General features: G+C 39.6%; 1 protein-coding gene across 7 annotated transcripts in view; it reads left to right on the top strand.

Annotated features, from left to right (window-relative positions):
• Window positions 1–17,949, top strand: part of LOC5564953 — a 92,829-nt gene extending 74,880 nt beyond the window's left edge. For 5 of the 7 annotated variants that reach the window (XM_021841980.1, XM_021841977.1, XM_021841978.1 and 2 more), the window contains one exon: window positions 13,682–17,949. In XM_021841980.1, the coding sequence (XP_021697672.1) occupies window positions 13,682–16,222 (2,541 nt within the window). In that variant the 3' untranslated portion in view covers window positions 16,223–17,949. The remainder of the gene's footprint in view (window positions 1–13,681) is intronic. The other 2 variants (XM_021841981.1, XM_021841982.1) reach the window with 2 other exon arrangements.
• Window positions 17,950–18,640: the final 691 nt, after the last annotated feature.

Genomic DNA, 18,640 nt, shown 5'->3' with positions numbered 1-18,640 from the left:
AACGGAATATTCAAGAAATATTCAAAAAAAAAGATCAATGTTACCCCAGATTACGGTATTCGAAAATAATTTGGGGCTCTCGATTACAACGAAAATAGCTCTTTCATGAAGTGGCTTACAATTACTTTTTACTTTTGCATTCGTTTTGTTTAAGTGATTAAGAGATATTATGTTATATCGTTTGGTATGTGAGGAACCCAAACGCAAAGGGGTGTACCGTAAAGTGCCGTAATTCAGCGCAGTTAACGAATAAAACATTTCAAATGCTTATTAAAAATTAGTGTTGCATCAACAAAAAAGCTTTATGGGTGGATCGCTAGCAAATCTGTTTTAGATTATGGCAAAAATATAAACTAGACTGTATTCACACGTTACAATTGTGATTTTTTTTTTAAATAGTTCACTCGTTGAAATTGCTTAATTCCGCGCATTTTTTACACGCTTTTCCTTATTCCGCGCAGAAGAATGCCTAATTCCGCGCACTTGCAAAACAATCATATTAACATTAATTTTGAATAAAGCAGCATCCATTCATTACGTAACGCTGAAATTGAACATTTTCAACCCCCTACCCCCCTCCACAACACTTTTTGTATGAAAAAAAGTGAAGTTTTGTATGAGCCGTAACGTAGACTTTTTTATAATTTTTTGACTATCACATGAAATAAGGATAAATATTTGTTATAGTATTTTCCTGAGACGAGACTCGCGAAGACGGTCTTCTTATTCTGTCATTGCTGAGTTTTTTACTTATTCCTCTGTGTTTGTATCAATCATGCGCAAACCCTCACATGAACATCCCAGCAAATATGCAATTGCGATTGCATCACAACAAAACATAAAAAGCCTTTGAAGTGAAATTTTATGCCAGAAAAAGTTGCAGACATTTGAAATAACTATAGTCTTGTGTTTATATTTATCAGCAGCTTTGGAAAAACTGCTCCGAACACTGAGGTTTTTCTAACAGTTTATTTTGAATACAATACTTTTCAATTTTTCAGCATTTGGACGTTTCGCGACTGCGGAGTCGTTGATATTTTTTTCCTTTTCCTTGTCAGCTTTGGGGTTGCATGTTATTCCAGAAGAAATTTTAAAAAAAATATGCAGTTTGGCGAAATCGCCCCGACTACCTTTACACACTTAAATTATTTTACCGTAATCCGTGAATTTCACCGTAATCTCAACAGCTGATCAGTTCGGTAAAATAAAACACCGTAATTCCGTCGAAATTCAACGGATTGCTGTGAAATTTTACCGAAAACTGTAAAAATTTACCGTACTCCGTTCATTTATTTCACCGAAATTTTCAGCTGTTGGGATTACGTTGAATTTCACCGATTCCTGTAAAATAATTTAAGTCTGTACATTCGTATTCTGCACTCTTCATACAATAACAAATGTTTATGGACCTTGGTTTTGGACAAACTTTTCCTCCCACCATGAATGACCACGTGGTTTCTGAACGGCCGCTAGTTTCCCTGTAAGTGGGCTTTCCCGATATTCCGGTTGTTTGCGAAACGTATTTATGCATGAGAATACTTCCTCAGATAAATATTCAGCTGTGAAGACCAATATAGCATGTTTTACTTGTTTGTTGTTCTGTAGATAGCAGTGCGCGGAATTAGGGACTTATGAAAAATGACGTGCCCTAATGCCGCGCAATACTTTTTGGGATAAATCTCAATAATTATGCTAATATTTGATAAGATTTCATAGAAGCATCATGAAACACATCTGTAGGAAGTAGTTTCATAGAATATTGCATAAATAACAAAACATTTTCAATATAGAAATCACGTTTGTTTGTGTCCTAGTCTTAGCACGGACGCTAAGGAAATTGAAAAAAAGGCGTCTACTCAGACGGGCCTCCACTGATTATTTTTTTTACGCCGCGAAAAATTGCTCTATTTGCTTTTATTTGTGATTCAAACTTATTCTAAATCAAAGTAGCATCAAATGGCGTTAAAAGTTGCTGCAGTATCGATGTGTATTTCCATATGTAAATAATTTTGTATGAAATGCGCGGAATTAGGCAATGTGCTGAATTAGGGCACTTTACGGTATGTGACATTTTGGGTTAAGCATACCAAAACAAATCTACAGTTTTCAAGCTTTTCAACTGTATTTTGAAGTAATTTTTCCGTCCAACAGGGAAAATTGAATGATTCGTAGAAAATCGGCTTGTATTTTTGGTTCCCATGATTTGATGGGCTACAATTCGCTACGATGAATCTGCGCAGAATGGACGAGTCTTCTCCACTGGGCTCGGTCCTGGGCCAATCGCTTCCAGTCGCCCTGAACGTTTAGTGCCCTCAAGTCCTCCTCAACTGCAAAAAGCAATCGGTGGCCTCGTCCGGGTTCTGTGTTGAATATTATCTTTGCTTGTCGTTCTTGCGGCATACAGACTACGTGACCAGCCCAACGCAGTCGCTTGACAATATCCACCTCTTTATAGACTTGGTACAACTCGTGATTCATGCGACGCCGCCAAATGCCGTTTTCTAGTTTACATCACCAAAAAGCACCAATAAACTGAAAACCATTAAGTAAACGGTGATCAAAGCTAAAGCAAGAGTTTACCAACGAGTATTGTTCGCAGCACTTTATGTCCAAACAACCGGAAGGATCAGTGTCTTGTATAACGCGAGTTTTGTTATCGTTTGCAGGCTACGGGACTTCAGCTGGTTACGGAGCCCGTAGAAAGCCCGACTCGCAGCTGCAATACGTCTTTTCACCTCGCGGGTAACATCATTATCGCATGTCACTAGTGTTCCAAGATACACAAATTCTTCCTCCACTTCAAACTTTTCACCACCGAGCACCATTTCACTACCACTAACACGTTCGGACCCACGTTGACCACCAGCTATCATGTACTTCGTTGTAGTGGTGTTGATCGTGAGCCCGATCCTCGCTCTCTCCCTCTTGAAAGGCACACACGCCTCTTCCAATGACACGACAATTGCACCAACCAGTCTAATCAGCTTCGCCGGAAAGCCATTTTCGGACATAACTTGCCACAACTCGTTTTTCTTCACTTAAATCGTACGCTTCTTTGAAATCTACAAACAGATGATGAGTCCGTCGTTGATCGGCCCTCTCGAGAACCAGCTTGGTTCCCTCGGTAATTGGCGCACTCTAGCCAATGACCTTTCTTGTGCAAATGGCAAATGAGACCTTCCAACCAACTAGTAGGCATTTGTTCTTCCTCCCATATCCCCGAAATGATACGGTGAAGGAGTTCGTGCAGCTGCTCACTTCCGTGTTTGAGAAGTTCGGCCGTGAGCTCGTCCTTCCCAGCGGCCTTGTTGTTCTTCAGCCCATTGATAGCTTTCTTTACCTCATCTAGCGTTGGAGGTTCCACAGCCTGTCCATCGGCATCGATTTAGATTCTGCTACCAGATCCACTTCCGTAATCTCCGTTTAACAATGACTCGAAGTACTCTTTCCACCTGGCGGCCACCATTGTTTTATCCATCAGCAAGTTTCCTTCGCGGTCGTTGCACATGGCGGATTCGTAGAACCGTCGCATGTCGTTCTGTTCCATAGCTTCTTTCGCCTGCCTCTTCATGCTCCTTTTTCTTTCTGCGATGGATCCGTTTTTTGGCTGCCCTTGCTTCCTTATACCGCTTTCTGCTCTGACGGGTACCAGACACCAGCATCCAGCTTCTAGCCAAGTTCTTCTCGTTCGTCATTCTCTGGCACTCCTCGTCGAACCAAACGTTCTTTGGTCTTCGTTGAGGAGTACATACCACTTCTCGCGCTACTACTCCGTGGACTGACTCCCACAGATCGCTGAGGTTGACGCTTTCGTTGATTTCGCTAATCCGCTCGTCGAGCTTTTGATGGTTGTCCGCTGCTACATTATCTGCTGACAGGAGTTGGATATTGAAACGCAACGATTGTCGATTCCTATAACTCGACTCCTGAAAGTTCTAACATCGATGACAACGGAAAAATGTCGGCCGTCTACCACAACATGGTCGATTTGGTTCCAAAGTTCGCCATTTGGGTGTTGCCAGGTTATGCTTGCGGATATCCTTGCGTGCAAATTAGGTGCTACTGATGGCCATCCCCCTGGTGGCAGCAAAGTTCACTAAACGTAGGCCGTTGTCGTTGGTAACAGAGTGAAGTCCTCTTTTCTGACCTGCGCATTAGCGTCGCCGATGACAATTTTCACGTCGTGTTTTGGACATTCTCCATAGGTCTTGTCGAGACATTCGTAAAACGCGTCCTTCACGTCATCGTGTTTGTCGTTAGTCGGTGCATAGACGTTGATCAGGCTGTAGTTGAAGAACTTGCCCCGAATCCTCAATACGCAGATCCGCTCGTTGATCGGCCTCCACATAATAACTCGCTTCATCTGGTTCCCGATCACTATGAAACCGTACGGAGTCGCTTTATCGTCACCGCTGTGGTAGATATTGTATTTGAATACGGTGTTAGCGACGGGGTCTACCGCTCTGAATTCACGTTCTTCAGATCTTAGCCAACGCACTTCCTGAATAGCAGCCACGCACACGCCAACTTTTCGTAATTCACGAGCCAAAAGGCTCACTCGTCCAGGTTCATTTAAGGTCCTGACGTTCCAGGTGCCGAGTTTCCAATCATAGTCCTTATTTCGTTGCCAGTTCGGATGCCGAAAATAACGTTCGTTTCTTCTTCTTTCTCCATATTTCGTGGTGGATAATAAATTCGGTATGCTACCTTACCGGGGTCACGCTACCTTCATCACGTTGATGGGACTGCCATCTTAGGTGCAGCTGACGTGATACAGCATTTCATACTCAGCCGCTGGATGCCAGAACAGACACTGTTTGAGCCGCACCTCCTGGTGTACAGACGCTCAGAACGTACCTCCTCACTCTAGCTGATGTCAGAAGGACAACAGTGCCCAGGCTGCACTACCAGCTAAGAACGCAACCATTAGCTGGCGGTCTTTGTCATCATTTGACCCATGGAAGCGCGAGGTAGAAACTTGTGAAAACCAGAGCTGTGTTGGTCGCTCCTTCCTGATTGTCGACTCACCATTTTGCAGCCCTGGCCAGGCTGAAATACTCTACATCAAAACCTCAATTTACGAAGCCTGTTTTTACGCAAACTCAATTTATGTTACTTATTTTACGAAGTAAATTCAATTTACGTCACTTTACGTCAGTGCGTAATTTGAATTTAGATATGTGGGAAATTATGTAATGGAATGACCTCCGGTTGGGGAAAACCGTTGGAAACTTATGCTATATGGGTATTTTCGGAACGAGCGTGACAAGGGGATGATAAAATCGATGACCGACGCCATTCTAAAATACCAATTCACTAAAATCTCAATTAACGAATTCTTTTTTTACGCAAATTCATTCAACGTCACTTTTTTACGAAGTAAATTCAAGAACATCAGTACAGATCAGTACATTGATCCATTTCCTTAAGTATATGAAGAAATGAGATTTTATGCCATAACTATCATTATCATTGATCATACAACTACTTACGTTTGTAGATACTCAGGCCTATATTCCGTGGAGTCCTTGGAAGTCCAAGAAGATCGACACAACTCAATACAATACTTCGTTTACTAATATGGCTTCAACAAAAGGTCGAAAGGCAAAAGGTCGCAAACGATTTGCTTTGTGGGGTATTTACCCTTTTTTGAAAATAGATTTTCGACCCTTTATCCTTCTTTTTTGCTCTTCATCCTTATGTCCTTTCGAACTTTTGTCTTTCGACATTTTGTCATAGATTCACATTGCAAGTACATTTTACAGGAAGTTTTTGGCTGAACTAGAACACCTGTTGTACTTACGATTCGCGGCAGCATACCTCAACCAATGATTCCTCATGGGATCTCTCGTGAAATTAGTTTAGAGATTCCTTCTAGGATTTCTCCAAAATATCGTTTGCACAACCCTGTAGCAATTTTTCTTTAGGATTTTCAAAGAACCCCTTCAGAGATTCCTCAAGGAATTCTTCCCAGGATTCCTTAAGAAATATCTAAAAAATACCTCCAGGGAATCCACTAGGAATTTCTCGAATAATTCAACCAGGATCTTCTACTATGAATCCTCTAGGAATTTTTCAGGAATTCCTATAATAATTCTTTTAGCGATGTTTTCTCAGGAATCCCTTCAAATATTTATCTCAAAATCTCCAGGAGCATCTCTGAAAATTGTTCCAGTTTTTTCCTGGAATTTCTTCAGGCCTATCTCCAAGGATTCTTCAAGAAATTTCTTTAAGAATTCCTCCAATATTTCCTTCAGAAATTTTCCTCGGATGCGCACCAAGAAATCCTTCAGGAAATTAATCAGGTATTTCTCCAGAATTCCTTAATGAAAACTTCCACAAAACAATGTCCAGGAACTCTTTTAATAATTCCTTTAAGGATACTTCCAGAGATTCAAGCAAGCAGAGATTATTTCAGGAGTTTTATTTTTCTTTTTTAAGTATTCCTCCAGATATTTCCACAGAAATTTCTACGAAATTTCTCAAGAAATACGTTCAGGAATTCCTCCAGGGATTCTCTAGGATTTCATCCATCGATTTTTTCGGGAATTTCTTCAGAAATCCCTCCAATTATTCCTTCAGGGAGATTATCACGAAGATTATCACGCATTGCTCCTAGAATTTCTTCAGGGATTCCTCCAGGAATTTCGTCAGGAATTCTTTCATAAAATTTCTACAGAGATTTTTTTAGGAATTCGTCCAGGAAGTCTTTCAAAAATTCCAGTAAGAATTTTTCGAGAACTCCTCCAAGGCTCGTTCCAGCGATTTTTATAAGAAATCCTTAAAAATTTCTCCAGGAATTTAATCTGGGCTTCAATAGGACTTCCATATGAGTTTTATCCATGAATTGCTACCGTTTTGATTCATATTACGGACACTTAAGGCTTCAGTGAAGTACAACTAATCACTACACATATAAATTGAATCGTTCTGTACAAAACTTTTGCGTAATCAGGCTTTGCGAACACTTAAATTTCGAATGGTGGGTGAAGATTTGGATTCCACTTCTTTAATTCACTCTAATCAATAAAATTGTTCGGCCTCTTCATGATTTTTATTCCGGACACATCCACACTTTGGCTTCATATTCCGGACACTTTGATTCGAATTCCAGACAGCTCTTGAAAAACACAATCAAAATAATTCAATGATTAAACGCACTAAGCCGTTAGAAAGACGTCAAAACTAGTTGAACATTGTAAATTTTCATGGATTGCTATGTAAATTGTTTATAAAAATCATCTTACAGGTTGGTAATTTTTTGGCGGCGCATTTTGAAACATTTCGAGTGAAAACTTTCCCATACAAAGTAGAGTGTCCGGAATTTGAAGTTGTCCGGGATTCGAATCAAAACGGTACATCAATTTCTTTAAGAATTCATTTAGGAATTTCAAAATATTTCGTTCAGAAATTCCTCCGCTAATTCGAGGTATAGTTTTTCCAGAGATCAACCTGTTGAGGTATAGTTTTTCCAGAGATCGATTGTGTTGTTCACACATATGGCCCTCTGTTAAAACAAATTTTCAACTTCTATTCATTTCTCTCATCGCTCGCTTGCGATTCTATCCATCTTGTCATTTCATTACTTTCGTTACTCCCTTTTACTCTGAGTATAGGTATTGTTATTCACCGAAAAAAGCCAATAAATTTTCATAATAATAAAGTCATGCGGTGATTAAACCTTATAAATGTAGAATGGACCGATGCACGAGTTCACTATCTGACGTTTGAGCGGTGCCGAATTCATTCGTTACCATGGTCACGTAAATAACACGGCACCGCTCAAACGTCAGATAGTGAACTCGTGCATTGGTCCATACAATTGGCAAAGAAATCTAACTTCAGTTCGAATGATCACTTGGGCAAATTAGGGGTATGCGATATTAGACGCGAAAAAATCCAATAAGTAACGTCAATTTCGTATCAATCTCCGAAAATATGCCAACGATCGATAGAACTGTTACATACGCCGAACAATATAGTTAACAGGTCGAGGCGACAAATTTTTGCCTGTCTAGTGTTAGAAGTGACCAACACTACAACATCTAGCCGTTCAAGACCAGGACGTTAGGCAACGATTTGTCGTTTCGATTGTGTTGTTCACACATATGGCCCTCTGTTAAAACAAATTTTCAACTTCTATTCATTTCTCTCATCGCTCGCTTGCGATTCTATCCATCTTGTCATTTCATTACTTTCGTTACTCCCTTTCACTCTGAGTATAGGTATTGTTATTCACCGAAAAAAGCCAATAAATTTTCATAATAATAGAGATCAACCTAATAATTCCTCCAGGAAATCATTCAAGAATTGTCACATGAATTGCTACAGAAATTCCTTCCAGAGGTTCACCCAAGAACCGGGTATTTCTCTAGGAATCGCTTCAAAAACTGCTTCAGATATATCTCCAATATCTCTACAAGAACTTCTCCAGGTATCCTTTCAAGGATTCCCAGAAATTCAAGCAAGAATTCTTCCAGATTTAAAGTGATTACTGAAATTTCAGAAATTCCTTTTCTAAAGATTTTTTTTCAAGAATTTCTGGAAAAAAAAATAATTTGGAATTCATTAAGAAACTACTTCGGCGATTTATTCAAGAATTCTTTCATAGAAATTGCTGGAGGAAGAATCTCTCCAGAATTCCTGTAGGAATCAATCCAAAATTTCCTGCAGAGATTCTTCAGAGATTGATCCATTGATTGCTACAGAAATAACATACGATTTTCCTCCAAAAATTCCTTCAAAGAATCTACCAAGAATTCCACCAGCGATTCATTCAGTAATGCTCTAAGTATTTTCCTAGGATTTTTCCAGTAATTTGTCAATGTGTTTTTCAAGAGATTCATCTTCGAGTTCCTCCTCAATTTCTTATTTTACCAGGGATTCTCCTTCTGGGATACCACCAGTAATTCCAACAAAAATGTTATCACAGATTCATCAAAATATCTCCGAATATTTTGCCAGGAAATACCGTAGACATTTAACCAGGAATGTTTAACCTCCAGGAATTCCTTCAGTGATTGTTATAGAAATTCTTTCAGATATTCTTCCATGACTCAGAAGTACCACCAGGAATTACTTTTATAATTGCTACAGTGATACCTCCAAGAATTTCTCCAAAGATTACTACAAACATTCTTCTAGGGACTGCACCAAAAATTCCTTGATTAGGGATATATCATATGTATAGTTCTTGAAATGTTTCTAGGAACTTGTCGAAGGTTTTTTTCATTAATGTTCACAAGAATTTCTCTTGTAGCATGTAAAATATAATATCAAACAGGGGAACTTACGTATTGTTGGCAGCCTAAGCAGCTAAACTTTTAAGAGGGCAATTTTACGCAACAATAGAGCAAAACAATTAGCAGCAGACACCATAACTACACTTGAGCACTCTTCATTTGTTAATTATTATACACAAAACACTATTTTATTCTCTTAATCTTCTATTTTTCCTCACTAAAGTCACGAGGCACTTGTTCTTTTATCGGCAATGCAATTACTATTGTCGGCAACAAAAATGTTCACTTCGGCAATCCAAAACTGCGCAAAAACTAGTTTATGTATTGGTAACATTTCGTATTTGTTGACAAATCCTGAAATTAAACGTCACTTATTATGTTCTACTCGTTGAAAGGGCCAATGCAGAAAAATACAGACTACACTGAAAACAGAATTGCAGTTATAAATAGAATAGCAGAAAGTCAAATTGAATACACAACGCCACTAAATTTATGCAGAGTAAGGCACCGTCCACAAATTACGTAACGCTCTAGTGGTAAGGGGAGTAGGCTCAAACGTTGCGGCTCAAACACAAAATTTATTTTTTCCATGCAAAGACCGTTGCGGAGGGGGGAATGGTCGAAAATTGTACATTTTAACGTTATTTCATAAATAAACGCTGCCTAATTTCGTTTTCATTTATTTTATCGAATATTTTTTGTGTTTAATCTCACTATGGCAGCATTTCGGCTGTATTGCCATGTCATGGTCTTGCAGCAAGTGCGAATCTAGCCTAGAAGTTGCAGCTTGACGTCATGGTTAATTGATTCATAATATTGTGCTCTGCAAGAAAAATCCACGGAACACGATTATCGGATTACTTGAATTTCAGAGTTGCGTTTGAATGGGTTACATGCATTCCCTGAAAAATGAAAAAAAAATCGAGAAAACTACTTTTAACAAAGATTTATTTCGATTTAAGACAAATTTGATGTTCTACAAAGTTTTCATGAATTTAATTTTGAAAATAATGTTAAAAGTTTTGAAATTAGTGAGAAATGACCGAAGTTATGGTGACTTCACTGAAGGCCATTTTTTATAACTTGAAAATTCACCTTCAAGACGGTGAATTTTCAAGTTATAAAAAATGGCCTTCAGTGAAGTCACCATAACTTCGGTTATTTCCTATTAATTTCAGAACTTTTATCATTATTTTCAAAATTAGATTCATGAAAACTTTGTAGAACATCAAATTTGTCTTAAATCGAAATAAATCTTTGTTAAAAGTAGTTTTCTCGATTTTTTTAATTTTACTGGAAAATTCATATTTGTTTGACCATAACTTCATAAATACTCAACCTATTTCAAATATTTTTACAGTCGAAGCTTGTTATAACGACATGGCAAGGGAGCGTCGTAATAAGGAAATGTCGTTTTAGAGAATAGTGATAACATTAAAATCTTTTTCAAGGGACCGAAAAATGTCGCTATAAAGAGCTTTTGTCGCTATTAAAGTGGTCGTTATAACGAGCTTCGACTGTACATGTTTTTGAAGCAAAAAATAGTTGTTTCCATACTTCCATGTTTCCAAGAAATGGTTTTGGCTTAGTTATGTAACAAAAACTACCCAAAAACATGATTTTTTAAAGAAAAAATCGAATTTCTTTGGATTATTTATGTTTTTTGCCAAAAATTACATTTTTCCTATAAAACTTGTGTTTATTAACGCATTTTGTTTTAATTACGAGTTAAATAGTGCATACATTTTTTTAACATGAGCAAAAATATTATTGTTTCAAAACTATTTAAAAATTGTTGACAAGCCTTTTTCAAAGGTTTATCAAATGAGGAAAACCAGTTTCAGCTTTAAAAATATTGCATGCGCCACCTTTAAATTGTTAATAGGATAAGAGATAGAATTTAAGTAAAGTACAAAATATTAAAATTTCAGTCTGTGTGACCTGTCGTCAAAGACGGTGAATAAATAAATATATAAATATTAATATTTTTGGCTCAAACTTAGCGATTTCTCTTCTAATATGATTTGAATTCATAAGAGCACACGATTTTTTGGTTTTGAAAACTTTTGGAAAATGAGCCGCACCCTAGTGTCTATGCTACTTTTGACAAATCAAAAGTTTAATAGTGCATGAGCAAAAAATCGCCAAAAGGTAACGCGAAATTGAAAATTCTACAGGCTATTTTTACATTTATTTTTACGTTCATATTATTCTCAGTGTATGAGAAAATCAGAGTAGGCCCTTTGCAAATCAATGCACCTATGACTTGACACAAAAACATCATCCTCTGATTGCCTGTAGAACAACAGGAGTGTTGCCAAAATAATTTACCTATGGAAAGACGTATATTTTATATGTTTCTCAGTATATTGAAGTTTATGCGCTACAATCTTTACATAAGGAAAGTATTGAAAGGCTCAATTATTACCAATGCATGCTTTGTTGCCTAATTCCAATGCATTAATTAGTTGTGTTCGTTTTTTTCAATGAATTTAAGTTGTGAATAAAAAATACACCGCAATTGATTATGGTTTTCTGGCAACCTATTCCCGTAATAAAAAGTGATTGCCGAGGAAAGCAAAGTGCATTAATTTTAATTTGTGATTTGAAGCATAAAAAATCAGTATTTTCGAGTGCTTTATAGACAAATCAAAAGTTTAATAGTGCATGAGTGATCGGTGCGTAGCTTTTGTGACAAATTTGTATTGGAGCGGAGAATTGGACCTTTCAAAGTGGTGAGTTTTTCTTAAGCTGTTCTTGTGTTGTTTTATTCGGCAGCTCACAAATGACGATAATTTCGTCGGCATTTATTTCATTCAATGATTAAACCCATGTTATACCATATTTTTGTGAAAGATGAGGTTTACATGGAAGATTATAGTTCAAGGAATATATTGAGTACATTGAAGGTAACTCTTGTTCCGTAGATAAATTTTAACAAGGACGATAAGTTAGTGCTGCCGAAAATACCCTCAGGGTGCCGAAGCCATCATTTACCCTATTAAGTGGGTTCAAATGGTAGAGGAAGAGCATTAATTTTCAACCCATTCATATAATTTTGGATTACTTTGTATGCTTTGATTTGGTGAAAATGTTTACCAATACAGAGAATGTCCTCGAAAATTGCAATTAAATGCTCTAAAAGTCGCTACGCACGCGGTTAACGATCATTGGCATATTCTGTACAAGTTGTGATAAACTGTTGTTGCGGAATAATAGGAGAGGATAATATCTTTGTCACTGCGTGTTGGCTGACTATTAATTGACTGATTTTGAATCTTGCCTTCTAATGGTGAAATAAGAGTAATACGAGTCTGATTATTTTCGGTAAGGAACAATCTCTTCCAATATCACGCAATTGTGAGACATCGTATATCTTTACTATGGATTTGTTATTATTATTTCATGCATTTTGTTTATAACGTTGTTTCTCTATGATATAATTATCAGATCAAGAAGGTATGCATAAAACCATGATTTCGTGATGTTTTTGTGCCTACCAAGACCATCAGACCGCATAAATACTACGTGAAAAGTCGTTCAACTTTACAAGTTGCAACACACCCGTACTGAATGATAAATTAAATCGTAGGATTGGTGGAGCTCGAACGTGACTTTTTACGTTCATTCGTATATTTCGTTTCGTTCCGTTTACACAAGCGGATTGAGCCGAATTAATCCGTAGTAATTGTCAATTCTACTTTTTTGTTATAAATTAAGTCGTAAAAGGTTACAGACAAGTGTGCAATTAAATCTTCCCACTCGCATTGGATGCTATTTTTCATCGTATAAAATATACACGCATATCGCAATGCAAAAGCGATTTTGTTGTACGTACATTCTGGTTGTCTACTGTGGGTATCTATCTATGCATTAATTATAAAACTTAATGAAAAACTGCACAATCGAGAATACTTTGAGAAATTCGATAACAGATTCTTCCAGAAATTCCTCTAGGAAGAAATGATGAGATTCGATACTTTCTTCCAAAATCTGGCAGAATCTAGAGGTCTGTTAATCTATTCGTCAAGTAATTTTTCAGAAGATTCCTCAGAAAATGTTTCCATAAAATGCGTAGGGAATGCATCTAAAAAAATAGACATGCAATACATTGCTCGAGAAGTTCTCAAAGATTTTATCAAAAAATCGTTCAACAATTAATTTAGAATCACTGAGAGAATGCCTGAAAAAACCCCTAAGAACATGCTAAAATATTCTAAAACTCATACAGTACGAATTCTACAGAAATCAATTTTGATATTCTTCAGGGAATTCTTTAAATTGTCAAATAGAAGCCATCGTAATCTACCTAAAATTGATAAAATGTGTACATTTCTTAATATATTCAACAGGCATATTCATAATTTTGGCACAATCCTTACTGCCATACCAATAAATCGCATAACATACTAAATCCCATCTTCCTATTTCTCCCGCAGATCAAACTTTCCGGTGCATGCGGGTTGGCATCGGCGCTCACCTGCGCCCTCGTCACAGTCACCACAACGGTTCTGCACATGAGCCGCCTCCAGGTGCTGCGGGAATGTGAATACACGCAAAAGACACGAACCTGCACTTGCTATTCGGTGACGGCCGAGAAGCAAGCCGAAGGCCTGGACGATAACGTGCGCTTCGTGTTCGATTCCACTTCGGATTGTGGGGTCGTTCACGGGGCGTTGTACTCCTGCTTGAGGGCCGTCTTCGGTTTGTCTGTGGCAGGGGTCTTGGTAGCGGTTTTCAGCTGCATGCTGGTGTATCAGCTTTTGAGTCACGAACGAAAAAAAATGTACTGGGAACAGCTGGAACTGAGATGCCGTTCGCTGTATTCGGGTCAGCAAGGGCCTTCGGTGTTGCCGTCGGGACCGATGCTGGCAGCCGGAAGGAATGGCAACTGCCGATGCTGCGAACAGTGCCACGCACACCGTAACGTGATGCCGTCTGCGTATCCCTGGGAAGGTGATCAACGGTTTTGGACGCCTGGTCAGGCGGGGAATTTCTACTCACCTAATCCTGGCGGAGAGGAGAACGCAGGTGGAAACAGGTTGAATCAGAACGGCCGGAGGATGCCAGGCTGGAGTTGGCCAAGGATGCCTTGGCAACGAAACGATTCTCAACGCATGTCCCCTCACAGTCCTGATTCTCAGTATGGATTCTCAAACAGGACTAATGCCCCGGAACCGGTGCAAGTTGGTACGAATCAACCCAGGTACAATGTAATAGAACAGCAGTATGGAATCTGGGGACCTCCCCCGCCCTATAGTGATCCAAATAGTCCAGCCCGAAGGGGCCGTTATCAATACATTCATCCAGCGCAGTGTCAACCGATGATCGAAGCTAATGCTCCTCCAACAAACATAGCCATTCTGGAATGCCATCAACATCCAATGACGTCCGAAAACCATTCCATCCAACAATTTAACAATGCCACCCAACAGAATGCATTCCGAAATCCGGGGAAACGGCAAGCATTCAAACCGGCCAAGGACAATTACGAGAACACCCCATCGGACAGCGACGGACCGAGAGATCGATTCTCCAATACACTTCCCTTGAGGAAGACCAAGAAGCGGGTAGAGGCCGGTGCCAAAAGCATCGGGCCCAATCAGCCAGCCCCGAGGGTCAACGTTCAGAACGTGTTCAACTCTAACACTCCCAACACTGCGCAGAATTCCGTAGAAACTTCAGAAAACGAGTATAACGAACCTTCCCTGCCCAACAATGAGGCCAGCTGTAGCGGTCAAATGGCGCCGGTGCATGCGAAAACCAGAAGAATTAAAGCTGGTGTTGAGAATACCGGGTTTCAGACGGTAGAAGCACTCGAAGCCGATGCCATGAACGGGAAGGTCATGGAACCAACCGAATCGGAAGTGTACTTTGCCGACGTAAGTAGCTGTTGCAACATGTCCGTCAAGAACGACAACTACTACGAGGATACCAACCAAAGACGTAGGAATATGAAGGATAAGAACAAGATTGTACAGGAACAGGAACAGTTCACCAAGGACCAAGCCGATGACTACATTGCTCAAAGATTCGGTAAACGTGAACCGTCCGTCCGCAGTAGGTTACCCTTCCCGCAAATCATCCCGGAGACGTACGAGAAGCCAGCGGTGATGCCTCGTCCGTCACTGATGCACAAAGACATCTCCCGCCAGAGTATGTGTTCTGTTGAGTCGGGTGAAAAGACTGACTATACCGATCTGTCCCCTGCGACTCCAAGTACAAATTTCCCCTCGGTAACATATCCCCAGCAGGACACCAGCAATAACTTCAACGCTCTGTCGCAGCCCAGCAGTAGCTCTGGTGGTCCCACAACGTCCAAAGGCACTGTTGCGGACTTCGCCACGGAGCCCAACAGTTCCAATTTCATAGCGTCCTACCCTTACTCGTCGAACGAACAAAGCCAAGAAGCCCACCGGCGTTCGACGAAGAATCTCCAGGACATCTTCCTGGCACCCGACTCGCAGTACGAGGTAATCAAGGAATCCAGTAAGTACAATGAAACCACTCCGCTAACTTTGTCCTACATGACCCAGCAGGACATGTCCGCCCAGTTCTCGTACCTGCCGAGCAAGATGCCGACGCCGTCATCCCGCGAACATCTCAGCTTCCAGCATCAACACCCAGCGGTCTCATCCCAGCAAATCCAGCAGCCCGGGCAACATTTCAAACCGAAATCGCCGAAAAACCTCAACATCACCCCCATCAAGAGGCAAAGCTTGGGGACCAACATAAGCTCCATCATTCAGAATCTCAGCAGTAGCGAGGCGGGCCTGCTCTATCCGGAGGGTCGCAACAGCCACTGTCAAAGCTCGTCCGGTGGAGCTGCGGCAGGGACCAGCAGTAGCAGCAGTGGTGCCCCAACTGCCGGATTGATGCGGGACCTGGAGGCACCAAACCAACAGACCACCAACCGAGCGGACGACAGCAGCAACGACGAGAACGATCTGTCCGATCCGAGCGATCGGCATCGCTTGTGAGACGAAGTGTACGTGTGAGCAGCGAGTAGATCAGCAGCACGGACGAGATCGGGAGATTGAGAACGGCCTCAGGGTAGGTATTTTCTGAAAGAGAATTGTGGTAGGTGAGGAAATCTTAGCTGAAACCAAATTGATGCCAGTGTTCGTTAGTTAAGTCGATGATCTTAGTTGGAACGCAGAGGCATTCGACCTTGAAGTTTATGTCAGGGGTTCAACACGCTAAAAATCTCCTACGAAAACGGTGAATGAGACTTACATCATAATGTTTTTGTTTCTTGCTTTTTTCATCGTACAAACATTTCTTTCATTTTCACTGTAAAAAACTGCGTATCCCCAAGTGTGTTATTCATACGGCTCTCTTAGAGCCGAAAAAGATTTAAAGTTGTGATAGAATATGTAGAGTCGTGAAGGACTTCGATTTCAGGTTGGCGCTGTTACCTGCTCTGTGGCGAAGATCTCCAGATCTACCAGTGTTCTCCCGAAGGTCTATGAATAAGGTATTTAACCATGAAGGTTCATACAACTTTGTTTTGTCAATATTTGTATTTTTTTAGAGAAATTAGTAGTTACGTTCATATGATTGGAAGCATGTCCTAAATAGAGCAGACAGATGACCAGTTTCTCTAGATGAGTTTAAGTCCGATACCATGCTTATCACCTGCTTAATTGTTTTTTGAGTTGTTGATTGTGTTTGAGCTGATGATTGGCATTCTTGGCCTCCTCTAAATTGTTGGCTGATTGGTTTCCATCGATCGTAGTACTGATGTATTCATTTCCTGCGTTGTCTTCAACCTCAACCTTTCAATTATCTCTTCGGTACCAAGAATCACAACAGGCAAGATTTGGTTTTAGCGAGGGTTAATCATTTCAGCAAATACTGAATCCTCCACGCCGATGACTGAGAATAACATCGGTTTTACCGAAAGCAAGTAAGCATCAGTATTGTACAGATTCCCTCCTCCAAAAGCAACCACCCGTTATCGGTGTCCCCCCCTCAGACAAACAGTGTTCATCTGTAACGCAAGGCGTATGTATCATACAAAAAAAACACACAAACATGATAATAATTGTACGTTTAGTGAGCGATAAGAGTAGACAAAATTCTTTGCATATTACTTTTTAAAATAACCGTTGTTGTAGCGTATTTTTCTCTCATTTTCAAGCGAGCTTCAATTGAAAGTATTTCCATCCGGATCCTTCCAGCTTAGCACGTTAGCTACGAGATTACACTTGAACTTGTTAATCGATAAAGATTCTTCGGTAAAATTCAATCGCTAGCGAGAATTAGTTCAATAATTCTTTAACCATTCCTAGACAAACCGTTGGGAATTCAACAATGCTAGCCAAACGAACGGCATTCAAAACAAACAATAAACGCAAATTTCGTTACAAGTTCATGGAGACTAAATAGATGAATAATAGGATTTTATATAGTAGAAATAAAAAATAAATAATTTAAGGCAGAATAAATCTTAACGAAGATTGATCTCTCTCATTTCAATCGCCAGCTTTAATTTGTCGTTTTAAATCTAATCGCTCCGCTATCGCTATTAAGGATTTCAAGTGCGTGGTCAAAGGCTAAATGAATGAAGCTGAAATTGTGCAGCTACTTTATGGAAACCACACGCACGCAAGCTGTTCAGTTCGAATTGGATTGCGATCGACTCGATGATAGTTTAATGTTAGGCAAGATTATTGTGGCAACAACCTGTATTGTGTTAACGAAATTCAGCTATATTAGGCTGTATATATGTTATTTACGATTATCCCCTAAATAAGTCGGAGGAAAAAAAAACAATTGAATGGAATGATATACGCTCATATTCTTATACAAAAATATAAAAAAAGAAGTAACAAAATGTAAGAATTTGTTAACAAAACACATTAAAAGAATGAAATTATGCATGCAAATGGCTTGAAAGTTTTCTTATATTCAATATCCGAAATACCATAGAAAGAATTTTCCGTCCATAAGGACAAATACACCTACCTAGTACTGCGATTCGGGGTGTACTTTACCAGCGGGGAGAAGTTGATCATTCTCATAACCACATTATAGTATGTAAAAATGGCTATACAGTACTGACCCGATTTTGTCAGCTCCCGATTTTGTCTGTCCCCGATTTTGTCTACCCCCGATTTTGTCAGCTTTATGACTCGATTTTGTCAGCCTATTTTAAGTTTGTCAAAAAATTATTATCGTCATGTTTTACCACGTTTATATTAAAATTGATGATATGTTTGATGTCATGCACGCATGGGCGTAGCCAGAGGGGGCAATGGCAATGCCTTTTATTAAGTGTTAAAAATCGATATTACCAATATAAGGGAGGAAAAGCCCCTGATAAAAAAAACTGGCTATGCCCATGTCCATCGGCCTCTTAAAAGTCCATGTAACCATGTAACACGTCAAAATAT

This window comes from Aedes aegypti, chromosome 2, assembly GCF_002204515.2.
Source record: "Aedes aegypti strain LVP_AGWG chromosome 2, AaegL5.0 Primary Assembly, whole genome shotgun sequence".
NCBI classification, from domain to species: Eukaryota; Metazoa; Arthropoda; class Insecta; order Diptera; family Culicidae; genus Aedes; species Aedes aegypti.
This window is presented reverse-complemented; position numbering and strand designations above follow the sequence as displayed.